Raw genomic sequence first — 13075 nt, 5'->3', positions numbered from 1 at the left:
TTTCAGGTTAAAATCTTTCTGATACACCTACTACGTTTCCCCTAATTATGTATAAACATGTTCCCCCTCCCTCATCATACATGTTCAAAAAATGGCAGAAAACTATTATGGGTATGTTGTTTAATATTCAGTTAGCCTATTAAGTAGGTGTAGTAGTGATTTGGTCAACTCAGGTCATTGATCCCAACTAGTTTGGGCTGGATATTATTATCTTAAATTTGTAGTTTTCTCAAAACTACAAGACTTTCTGATTGGCTGAATTCACCTGTGCCCTAGCTACCCAATTCCTTGTTTTCTCAAGGTTTCTGTTGATCACTTAATTGTTCTGTAGAATCTTAACCTTCCTTAACCTTTCACATCCTGAAGACCTCTTGGTCAATGGTACCCACTATCCCATGCTACCTAAAAACTTAAAATACTTTGGAAACCCAACTTATCAGCATTTCTCACAATACTAAGTAAAACATTACCCAGGATCTTGGAATGCAGAGACAAAGAAAAAAGGGTCCTTGCCTTTAAGGAGTTTAGTGTACTGGGGTAGTATTACCTGTATGAAGATGCTGTTGTTAAGTTGCTTTAATCATGTCTTTTGGTTCTTGTTCTTGGTTCAGGTCTTGAGGTTTTCTTGGCAAAGATCCTGCCATTTTATTTGCCAGTAGATTAAAGCAAACAGGTTAAGTGTGTTGCTCAGGGTCACACAGCTAGCAAGTATCTGAGCTCTAATTTGAACTCTGGTCTTCTTGACTCTGGACCCAGTGGGTACACTGAGTCACCTAACTTTCTCCTACAAAAGTAAGTAAATACAAAACAATTTGAAAATGGGGAAGATGGGATTGTAAATTATCATTAACAGTTGATGAATGAGGAAGATGTTGAACTAGGCCTTTGTAGGTGGTGAGACCTGACCTTTGCAAGGATTTTCAAGTAGTGAGGTGTGGAGGGAGAATTCAAGCCTGTGTAATAGCTAAAAGATTGGGAAAGATTTTAAATGGCAGGGGAATTCCACTTTGTCAATGGAAGTAAAAGTGGGTCTCTGTAGCTTAGGGGAATGACCTGATCAGACCTGTGCTTTTAAAAATCATCTGTATGAAGGATGCAATAGAGATTATTTTTTATATTGTAAACTATTATTTTATTTAAATTTTTTTTTCTCTCTCCCTCTCATACCTTGCCCTTCTCCAAGACATCAAGCAATCTGATATGGGTTAATCTGGTATGAGATATGCTTTTAAACATTTCCATATTTGTCACATTGTGCAAGAAAAATCTGACCAAAGAGATGGGGTGGGGGGACAAATAAAGGTGAGAACACTATTGCTTCTATACAAATATCTCTCTCTGAATGTGATTGGCATTTTCCAAATCCATCTTCCATCCAAGTCCATCTTCCCGTAATCTTATTACTGTGTATGATATTCTCCTCATTCTCCTTACTTAATACAGCATCAGTACATCTAAGAAAGAGCAGATTATTAAAGAATCATTGGACTACCTGAAACCTATGATCAACCCAAAAACGTTGGATTTCACGAAGTCATAAAAAGAAAAGAAACCAGAGAACCAAATAAAATTAGAATACATTATCTTATAAAAGAAATCTCTAAATGAAAAATGCCTAGGAATATCATAGGCCCATACTGTGAGCAGCAAGAAGGAAAGTCTTCAAGAATGAAGAAATCCCAGGTGCAAAACAGTCTATATAATAGGTATGCATAATTCAAAGGCAATGAAAATTTACCATGCTAAAATGAGTATAATCCTACAGGAGAGAAAATTGATTTTTTGATTAAAAAAAAAGACTTTTAAGCATTGATGGTGAAACGCTCGGACCTGGTAGTAACTTAAGATATAAACAGAAATTTAGGGAAGGGATTGAGCTTTTGTCCTCTTTGTTTTAAATGAAGAAAGAAAAGGGAAAGGGGGAGGTGGAGGAATATATAAGAAAAGAAATGAGTTAAACCTTGTTATTTTGCAAAATTGGGATTTGTAAAACAAGTATACAAATATGGGATTTGTAAGAAGAGTATACAGATATGGAAAAAGGGAGTGGACTGAACTGCCAGTTCATGCACACTCTTATCTAAATCTTGCAAAGGAAGGTTGAGTGCATATAAACACATACATTTTGGTGTAGATACATTAAACTTAAGGAGCCAGTGCTGGAAGGGAGAGTCACAAGCAAAACAAAGTTAAACTTCAAAGGTGAATCCTAAAGGGAGAATTAAAAAGAAGAAAATATTAAGAAACAAAGCTCATTGTCTGGCCTCGATGGTGATAGAAAGAGCAGAGGAGTTAAAAACACACCATTATAGTTGTAGATAATTAATATTGATCAGGTTTTTTTTTTTCTCTATCTTGTAAAAGTATATTAAAAAAAAGATGAAGAATATGAAGTAAACTAAGGCCATTTTCACTGTAGCACCTATAATGAGCACCTATAAAAAGTTAAGGACTTTTTCAAAAGGGAGACTTCATCAGTTTTTCTTCCTCATTTCAATTCCTGATTATCAAATATTTTTCCAAATGAGTAATTTATATGTTAATCCAATAGGCAAAGGATCTTATTTACAGTCCCTGGGGAACAGAAGTGGCCTACTAATGGCCTCCAACTATATGCTTAAATTGGGGCCAGGGTCTGACTGCTCCCACGATTGTGATAGAAGCTCCAAAATGGCTTTCTCTTTTTGTAAAGGAAAAATCCATTATCTGATCTATGTTTAGAGATTCTCCCTCTTTTTCAGAGTTGCCAAGAAATGTTGGCTGCTACTTTTACTTCCAGATCTAAACATTGGTATTTTTTTTCAAATCTTTTTTTTTATTTTAAATTTATTTTTTTTTAATTTTTAAAGCTTTTTATTTTCAAATCATATGCACAGATAATTTTTCAACATTGATCCTTGCATAGCCTTGTGCTTTAGATTTTCCCCACCTTCCCCACACTCCCTCCCCTAGATGGCAAGCAATCTAGTATATGTTATACATATTAAAATATATAAACATTGTTGTTTTTGAGTGTAGTAATTGAGTGAGAGGATAAAATTCTAACTTTGCCTGATTCAAAAGTTAGCTTTTAAAGGGCATATGCAAGTGCTTATCTGTAGGTGTCATGGTTTATCTGGGTTCATATGGATGCTTAGCTATAAAGTTACTTAGGGCAAAGCCAGAGTCAGCTGTCTGGATATGTTTTAGGGGTCAAAGTAAATTTTATCCTCTTAAGTACAAATTGGGTAATTAATATGATATGAAGAAGAAAGCTATAGTTAGTACTTGAACTAGCCATAAAAACATAGTACAAAATTTCTAAAAGAGTTTTGAGGTTGAAGAAATAGGATTTTTTTCCTTACTCCTTTCCTGTACCCAGAGAAAAATAGAATTTCTCCCCCTTTTAGAAACGAGGAATTTTGAAAAAAACATTGCTTTGACCAAAGTGCTAGTGCTAGTGTGTGTGTGTATATGTCTGTGTCTGAGAGAGATGAGCAAGAGATGAGCTAATGATTTAATTTGGCCAGTATGTACTCTACATATGGTAGAACTAAAATGAATTAATGACTTTTTTTTTTTAATACACTGTACTGACTTCTTTACATATTGTTCAGATTTTCAAAATTTGAACATTGAAATTTGCAACAGTTCTTATTTTGTGAGCATTTCCTTTCAAATTCTGTATTCTATTGAAAAGTTAAAAAAAAAAAATAGCGACCTCCAAATAGCTCTTAATTTACTGGAGAATGAACAGTTATCTTTTTTCTGAACAATTTGGATCTAGTAAAGCTACAAGTAATTTTATCTCTCATTAGCCATCAGAAACTTCTCTGCTTTAGAATAGTAATCTATAATACAAATTGCTGTGCTTTTGGATAAGAAAGAGATTCTTCTTTTCCACCTTTTGCTCCATCTACCCCTGTTAAACTTCTGTGCATCTCTTAGAAGTAAGCAGTACTTAATTCCTATGGCGGTTCCAATTTTAATGAAAAGTAGAACTTGAATGTAGAAAGAAATATGATATATCACTGTTTTATGAGCTCATTTATTTGCGTCCAGAATTGGTGAGATGAAGCTGTTCAATAATTTGAATATTTTCAAGTAAGATAAAGTAGAAGCAAGACTGAACAATGTTATATGGTTCTTGAGTCTGGAACCATATTCATATTTCTTAGATTTCTTCCTTATAATATACCATTACTAAATATTCTGAGCTGTGTAAATTTTCAATTGCTATGTTGCCCATGTTTTCTGCTATAAAATGCTGAGAAAACATTAAGTGATTAAGAAACCTTTTATTCATTAAAAGTCAGAATTGAAAGGAGATTTATCTTATTACAAATCTTATAAACTGTAAGATAAGATAGTCTGAATCTAAACTTAGATGAAAAACATTTAGGCTGGGAAATTTTTCCCAAAAACAAGTTTTTCAAGAAGGTTTAAAAAAGCAGAAGTTAAGTACATTTGGGATCTTGAAAAGACTCCAAATATCAGTCTTTGATAAAGCAATGGAAGCAACTTCTTCTTAACCACATATACACATAAATACTTCCTGATATTAGACTACAAATTACTGTTAGTAATCTCAAAAGTCAAATGGAGTGGTGGGGCAGCTGGGTTAGGAGGAGGAAAGTGATTTTAGCTATTTGCTTACAGGATTATTAATCACTTACGGATGCCATAGCACTAAGGGAGACTGTGTCAAAACATTTCATTCCCTTAGTTTGTTTAGTCTATAAGGGTCAATTAATTTGTGACTTAGCAATAGGATATTAATTGTCTATAAGGCTTGATGTTTTTGTCACAGGAAATAAAGTATTTCTCAGAATTATTGATTTTTTCCCCCCCAAAAGGAAACAGTCTTTGTCAGATACTTATGTGACTACCTAACTGCACCTCCCAGATCATCGTTTCCCCTGGGCCAAACAAAGGACACGGTATTTTCTATCCCAGTTAGGAAGCAAAGTGTTTTCAAGAAACTTGGAAGCATTTTGTCACAGATGGAAAGCAGACCTAGGAAAATAGAATAGGGTGAATAAAGACATTTGGTGAGATTTGTTGAAAAGATTAAGTTAAACTATATACTTAATTATCTTGGATGATTCAATTTATGGAATTGTAGAAGGTAAAAAGCAAACCTTAATGATGAGGGAGAGAGAAAAGAATCCTTGTTTAAAGAAGTTGTAATTGAAAATATGGTAAGTATGAAAGTTATTTCTTAAATAATTTGCTATCTCTTTTTTTTGTATATTTTTAAATTTTCAGTTTAAAAAATTTTTAAATATGTGAATTAATTTCTAATGTCTTGTTATGGGATATTTAGTTGTTCCTAGATGTTAACTAATGTTTATTTTTCTTTTTTCTTTTCTTCAATAGTAAAAAGCCCCTTTGATGAAACATTCGAAAAGATACAAGTAAGTAAAGACTGACAGTAATAGATATATATATTTTAAGATAACTATTACAGTGTTTTGGAGTTGAAAGAACCTCAGCAGACATCTAGTCTAACTCATGTAACTGGAATAAGATCACTGTTAGTTTAAGGATTATTCTGATGCTTTTGGAATATTCTGATGGAATATTTTCATGAGAACATCAGTTTTTTTTTTTTTTTTTTTGGTCCACAAGAACCTTAAGTTTAATTAAATTACATCCAACTATTACCAAAAAGCAGAATAATTCTGATATTAACATAGCTCACTTTCCAAATACAAGTGAATACTTTAATTTCAGATAATTATAATTTTCATAATACTGTACTGTGCTCCTTATTTGAAGTTCACAAGAAAAATTTGCTATTTTATTTGTATATAAATGTTGGTGCATAGGTGAATAATATATAATTTTATTTTGAATCTAAGGAGACTAAAAATTGGCCAGTGTCTGCTTTGATAATTAATATTGCTCCCAGCTTTTGTTGTGTTTATAAACATGTAAGAAAGTACTAGATTTACCAGCATCTCTATAATATTTTAAATACTTGTCATATGGCTGCAAAGTGAGTTGTCATTTTTTACTGTTTTTTATTATAGGATAAATAAGAATGAAATGGACAATACAATAAATAGGTTTTGCTGTAATTACACAAAACTGTTATTCTCTCCTATGATGTGGGACCCAGTCTGTTAGAAGCATATTACCTCATTGTGGCATAAAAAATATGGATACTGCTGCCCTAGACATAATGAGTACCTTGTTATTCTTCCTAGATGTTTCTGAAAGGCCTTGGTGTTACAGAATCATAGGTCAGCAAAATAAGGACATAAGTTTGAGGCAAATTGTACCCACTATCACTTTATTGTCTAATGTCAAGCTATTGCACCACTCTATACTATAATGGTGTGTATCTTTCTGTACCACTAGTTGCCATGTTTGCTAAATAATTTATATTGTATAGAATCTGTGTTGGGACCTCTGAGGTTATCTAGTCCTAAATAGAAATCCTTTTTATAATGTCCTATCAAGTCATCATTTAACCTACATTTAGAAGTCCAGTGATGCAGCTTGCATAGATTTGATTGTTAGATTTGCTGTGCATCAAGTACCATCCGCCTATGCAAATTCTACCTACCACCACTAGTTTTCCCTTGTAGAGATAAGTAGACCCAATCCAATTCTGTTCCTCTTCTACATGAGAGGTGCTTGCATGTGGTCATCATATCTTTTCCCTTAAGTTTTTTCTCTAAGTTAAACAAATCCAAATGATCCTCATCACATGGGCTTGATTCCTTTCTCTTAGACAATAGAGGTGCAAAGTTAAAACAGAAGTTTCTGTCCTCAAGCAGCTTTTATCTCTTGGGTGAAAATGATGGATGTACATATGAGTAAAAATGCAACATATGCAAAATAAATACAAGGTAATTTGTTTGAAGGAGAGGACTGTAGCAGATGAACAGATCAGGAAACGTCTCCTGTGTAAGGTGGCATATGAACTGAGGTGTGAAGTAAGTTAGAGCATGCTAAAGATTGTAAGAAGCAGGTGGTGGAGAACTTGAGGGGGGCAGTGGAGAACTCTGTGCAAAGCTCAAAAAAAGGGATTTGGAATGTCATATACAAAAATTACAAAGTGCATAAAGGAAAATGTGTAAAAATCTTGTGTTTAAAGCCCCTTTCCAAATTATCACTTGGACCAAGTTCAATCTTGGAGGACCTGAACCAAGAGGACTTGTTTCTGTCTGGCTCTGTCCCCATCTGGAGTTGATTCAGGAATATCTCAAATAAATCTTAGGTTTTCTCAAATGTGAGTAATATGTCTCCAGCTCCCTAACAGGCACTAAATGGAAAGTAATGGCTATTAGGCAAGAAACAATGGTTATTTCACCTATTGAATATGCCTAAGATGCTAAGGACTCTTTGAAGTCTGTGAACAGATACAGAAACATAAAGCCCTAAAAAATAGCTCATTAGTTCCCCCCAGGTAACCCATTTTCATTTTGGTGAAGCCCTTTTGTCTACAGAATACTACAGAGTCTCCCAGAAATTCACAATAAATTGTGATTTAAAATCCCCTGTTCCCTGCCCCCAGAATTTAAATCTACTTTGGTACTATGGGATGTGATGACCAAATGAGATCTTAAGACAGTAGTGGACTTTCTGCTTTCCTTTTCAACTTTTTGGAGTTGACATTCTCCAGTGTGTTAATATCCTTTTTAAAAATGATACAGTGTCTGAATGAAACATTGTTTTAGATAGCTGATCAGGACAAGGGACATAATTTGATCACCATCTCCTTTGTTTTAATTTTTAATTCTTCTTTAGTCTAGCTCAAGATTACTTTTTTTTTTGCCTACTGTATTGTATTTTCAAAGCATATTGAATTTCATTAAATCAAAAGAACTTTTTCAAAGAAATTATCCAGCCATATCTCATTCCCTTCTAATACTTATGAAGTTGATCATTTAAACACATATAGAACTTGATGTTTTTCCTTATATTTTCATCTAATTAAATTCAACTCATCATTGTTAACTTGCGAGATCTTTTTGGGTCTTTCCTGTCACTTGAAGTTTTATCTCTTCTTCCCATTCTTTATGTAATCTACAAGCTTAATAATCAAGCCAAATATATTTTTATCCAGATTCTTTATAAAAGTGTTAAAAACAGAAAACCAAGAATAAATCCCTGAGGTACTCCAGTAGACATCTTCCCAAGTTTATATAAACTCATTAATAACTCTCTATACTTGGTTATTCAGCCATTTCAGAATCCTCTTAACTTACTGTTATCCAATCCATATGTCTGTTTAGTTCATAGGGATAGCATGAGATAATTTGTTAAATGCTTTGCCAAAAATCTAAATAGGTTCTGAAGCATTCATCTGGTCTACTAGTCTAGTAATTTCCTCAGAAAAGGAATTAGTCTTTCATGACCATGTCCTTCTTGAAAATTATCTTTATGATCACTTTTTTTTTTTAATGCTCACATACCATCTGAACCATCAAGGACTCTCAGTTTTGAAACTCACCTCCTATGCTGGTCTATCTCTTGTCTCTGTATTATACTTATTCTTAGGGACATTGAAAGATTAAGTGAGTTGCCCAGATTCACATGGCTTCTATGTGTCATTAGCAGGAATTAACCGTAGGTCTTCTGACACTTAACCTGACCCTCTGTATACCATACCTTCCTGCTTCTCGTGGCCTTTGTGTGCATACTAAAATTTTTCTAGGACTTAAAGACAACCTTATCATTAGCATACTTTACTTCCACCTCCTTTCCTTTTTTAAAATCTAGGTGACATTTGTTCTTTTCTAATCCTCTAGCACCTGACCCATACTTGATGATCTTTTGAACATTTGTGCTTCTTTCCTTATTTTGGGATAAAGTTTGGCCTGGCCTTCTGATTGAACTCATTGAAGGCAACTAGTTACTTTCTTAATGCATCATCACTTAATGCTTTTCAACTTACTGTTTAGTCAGAATGGTTTGTGCTTGCCACAACTTTTCATGCTTGCCTAAGTATGGGTATGATCTATCCTATAAATAATTGAGCAAAGCCTTTATATGGCTTCTCTCCTCTTTTTCCTCTTGTCTCTTTTATGCAAGTGTATGCATAAGGAGGATGAGGATAACTTGAATCCAGAATTTGACCTGCAAACAATTATGAGTTTAGAAATACAGTAGAGTGATAGTATAAAGGATTTAAGAACAAGTAGAGTATTGGATGGCATAAAAACTACAGGGAATGAGCCAATTGGATCTCTTTTTACTAGCAGAATGATTTTTAGAATCTAATACTTTTGGAAAGAGGAAAATTCACTTACTTCTAAGAATGAGGAAAATAGACGATAGTTAAAGAGAATTTTCATGGTAGAAGGATGCAAGTTGAATGACTATTGGGTAAAAAAACTGAAGATAAAGTCTCCTATAGGTGATTAATAAAAAGATTTGGAAGAGGTTACTGAGGTAATTTGACAGGTAATATGTTAGGTAAATAGAATAATTGCCAAACAAAGTTGAGAATTCAGCTGAGGTTAGCCTGAATTTTGTAGTGATTTTCATCTGGTGGTGTCTGTCTTAGAACACTGATGATCTCTTAACACAGATATGATGGTCTAAAAGTGCAAAAGGAAACCTGCATTTTCAGACACATTGTGTGGATTTTGCTTTTGTTGGGAGAAGAAAGTCAATAGGGATAGTGGTTAAAAAGGAATGAAAAAATAGGACAATGAAACATTTAAAAACTTCACAAAAGGGAGTGGAATGAAATTTAGAATGGGCCACATACAGTAGTTTTATTACAATCATGTTAAATTTAGTATACACTTAAAAAAATAGAATAAAAATTCAATTTCATAAATGATTTTTTTTTTGGTTCTTCATATATTTAAATACATGTTTGTTGCTATTTAAGTTCATAATTAAAAGAAAATTTTATAAGGAAGAAAAATAACCCAAGTAGCTATTTATAAAGGCCTATACAAAAAAAAAAAAGATGCAGGCAACAGAAATTTCAGGCCACTGGCATGGAAACGTCACTGAACTACTTTGGATTCTTAATGCTAAGAACAATGCCTTGTTGATAGTAAACATTTAATAAATATTTTAACTGAAGTGACCTTTACTCTACTTATGAAAGGAAATAATCCCCTATATCCTCCAAAAGTTAATAAGGGAGCTGTTGATTGTTTTTTAAGTTTTTGGATGCAGTATACTAGAATACTGAATATGGAGTCAAAAATCTGGATTCGAATCTTGCTCTTTTGCTTTTTTCCTATGTGACCTTGGGCAAGGCATTTTTACTTCTCTGAGCCTCTGTTTCCCCATCTGTGAAATGGGGTTGAATTTGATCTTTTAGGTCTTTAGCAATCTCAAGCTATGATTTATGATTCATCAGTATGCATCAACCAAATAGTAAGATATAGGGATTTATCTTAGCAATTTTAAGAAGTTTATTCTTGATAGAGATTCACTCACTAGAGATAGATTCACTGAAATATGACTGCATTGACAAATATTGTACTCATAGAATTAGAGATGTATGAAATTTCAATTTCTTTTGACTTCCTTGCATGCCAAGTATTGTATTAGATTAAGAAGAAATAAATATTTGGAGGACTTTAAGTGAGTGCTCTTTCTCTTCATCTTATTTCCTCTCCCTGATCATCAACTTAGAGCTAGAAGAAACCTGAGAGAGAATGGGTTCTTAGCAATTTTTGTATCTTGGGCCCCTTTAGCTGTCTTAGAAAGGCCAGAAAACTTCAAGACAGAACGGTTTTTTAACTTGGGTTCGGTGAACTTTAACTTTTAAAAAATATTTTGACAGCTATTATTCTAATATAATTCGTCATCCTTTGTATTTTGTATGATGCATTTGAGAACATTCTGCTAACAAAGGAAACCATTTCCTCCGTTTGATACATTGAAAGTCCAGTAGAGTTGAGCTGCCAGGGTCAACAAAAATTAAGTGGCAGAGCTGGAACTCCAAGCCAGTTCCTTGGATTAAAAATCTAGCACACTTCTCACTGCATCAGTCATATGTGACTCATTGGTCATTCGTGTAGCAACTGCTCACATGGGTACTTTTCCGTCTTTCCATTTTCCTTGGTGACTTCTTCAATATCTATGGGATACAGGGTAGTAATGTGTCTGGGCTGCTAAAACTGGAGTCGAGGAATCCTGGATTTAAAGCCTATCTCAGAACCTAATAGCTTGACTTTGAGAGACAACTCGGTTTCTCATTGCTCTAAAATGAGGATGTTAATAGAACCTGCATCTTTTACTGTAAAGATCAAGTGAGTTAATATGTGAAAAGTGTTTGCAAATTTAAATGCTATTGGTGTTTTTTTTATACTCATGCTGAACACCCTTGCAAAAATCTTGACTCCACAGTTTTTTGATGTATTCAATTTAAATGTCCTTTGTCACTTTTCCACCTTAGCTACTCATAAGCCTGGCAACATCATTATTCAGAATTGTTCTTTCTTCAAGAACTTGAACTCTTTTCTTTGACCACAACCTGCTGTCATTTAGCTCTTGTATCCCTTAACTCTTATTGACCTTGATAAAGCCTCCTGTGCTTTAATTCCTTTTTAAATTGTCAATTTTGAAATAAATTCTGGATTGACTTGCTATTTGTATAGTAAAGAGAATTCTATCACTATGACATACCATCTTGTTTGCCCCTTTGACAAAATTAGTGGGGCTCTATTAGCTTAGTTTTTAAGACTGCTATGTCACATTGCTGACTTATTGAACTTGTTTATTCAAAACCCTTACATCATTTTCAGAACAACTCCTGTTAACCATGCCTCCATCATCTCTTGCGACATTATTTTGTACTCAATTGAAAGACTCTATAAATAGCAGTCACATTTGCCAGTTACTTCATGACCCATATATATACAGTTCATCTTATTCAAGTGATTTGAATTCATCAAAGGCAGCTTGATGTTCTCTTGCCTTATTTATGTTGGGTTTTAACTCTGTTAAGTCCTTCTTCGTAGGGGGAAAATACAACCACACAGAAGCAAATTAAGAATGGAGTAACTCGACCATGTCTCTCTATGGGAGAACCTGTCTTTGTTGATGCTGAATGCACTAAAATCTACCTTCTCCAAACCTGGAGTGTATGTCCTGAACTCGGTGTCCTTTCCTGCCCTAGGGGTAAAACTATCACTTCTCCCCACCAAGTTTATCATCATGTCCACTGTAAGACATCTGTTCCTCTCAGTTAGTATGAATTACATCCAGAAGGGAATTTCCCCTTGTTGATTCCTCTACCCATTTCAAGACTGGAATTACCACTAAGACAAGTCAGTAAGTTAATAGAAATTCTGCTTTTCCTGAGTGTTAAGTATATGTTAAGATAATTGAATCCCATCATTACTCTATCATGCCTTGTCTCTGTTCTAGTCTTGTGGTTTGTTTCCCAGATTCCCTAGAAATGTAAAGTGTTCTCTTATGACAAAATCACTGTTTATCTCTCCATTGATTATTACCTAAATATTCTCCGTAATGTTTCTCTGGATCCTCAATTTCTTCATATGAGTATACTTTTGTTTCAGATTACTGTTATTTTTTGATGAACAGACATGTATTTTCTCTCCCTATCACCCTGGGAGGAAAGTGGGAGGAATCCTTGAAACACACATGTGTATTCAAACAAAACACATTCCATTCCCTTAATTGGTCATGTTCAAAAATAACATACCTTATGTTGCATTCTGTATCTATCACTTCTCTGACAGGAGATGAATTACATGTTTTCCTATTTACATTCGTATATACATAAAATCATGTGTATACACATACACCTCAATATACCATGCTATTTGTTCTGTGTGCCACCTACCCTGCTGCCTTTAAGTCTACCATGTACTTTTTGAATAAAAGATTTATTTATTAAACATTTACTACACTGAAAATAGATTTTAAAAGTAAGAACATCTCTTTACAAGAGGAGTGGGGAGAATCGCCACTCTGCCCATGTGGTCTTACCCAACATATCATAGTTATTGATTGTATTTTTTAGGTTCCTTTTGGAAGTATCATTTGTATATTTGTGAACACTAGAAGTAGTTAATATCCCTTTTGGTAAATCTTAAGAGGTCCTCAGTTATGTCTTAGATCTCATGCCCCAGAAAGGTTACAG

At 33.9% G+C, this 13075-nt stretch overlaps 1 protein-coding gene across 2 annotated transcripts in view; it reads left to right on the top strand.

Annotated features, from left to right (window-relative positions):
* LEMD3 (LEM domain containing 3) overlaps window positions 1-13075 on the top strand; it is a 74277-nt gene that overhangs the window by 25387 nt on the left and 35815 nt on the right. For both annotated transcript variants that reach the window (XM_012550463.3, XM_031940882.1), the window contains exon 2: window positions 5359-5396. In XM_012550463.3, coding sequence (XP_012405917.2) covers window positions 5359-5396 — 38 coding nt within the window. The remainder of the gene's footprint in view (window positions 1-5358; window positions 5397-13075) is intronic.

Source organism: Sarcophilus harrisii, chromosome 5, assembly GCF_902635505.1.
Source record: "Sarcophilus harrisii chromosome 5, mSarHar1.11, whole genome shotgun sequence".
Lineage (NCBI taxonomy): Eukaryota > Metazoa > Chordata > Mammalia > Dasyuromorphia > Dasyuridae > Sarcophilus > Sarcophilus harrisii.
This window is presented reverse-complemented; position numbering and strand designations above follow the sequence as displayed.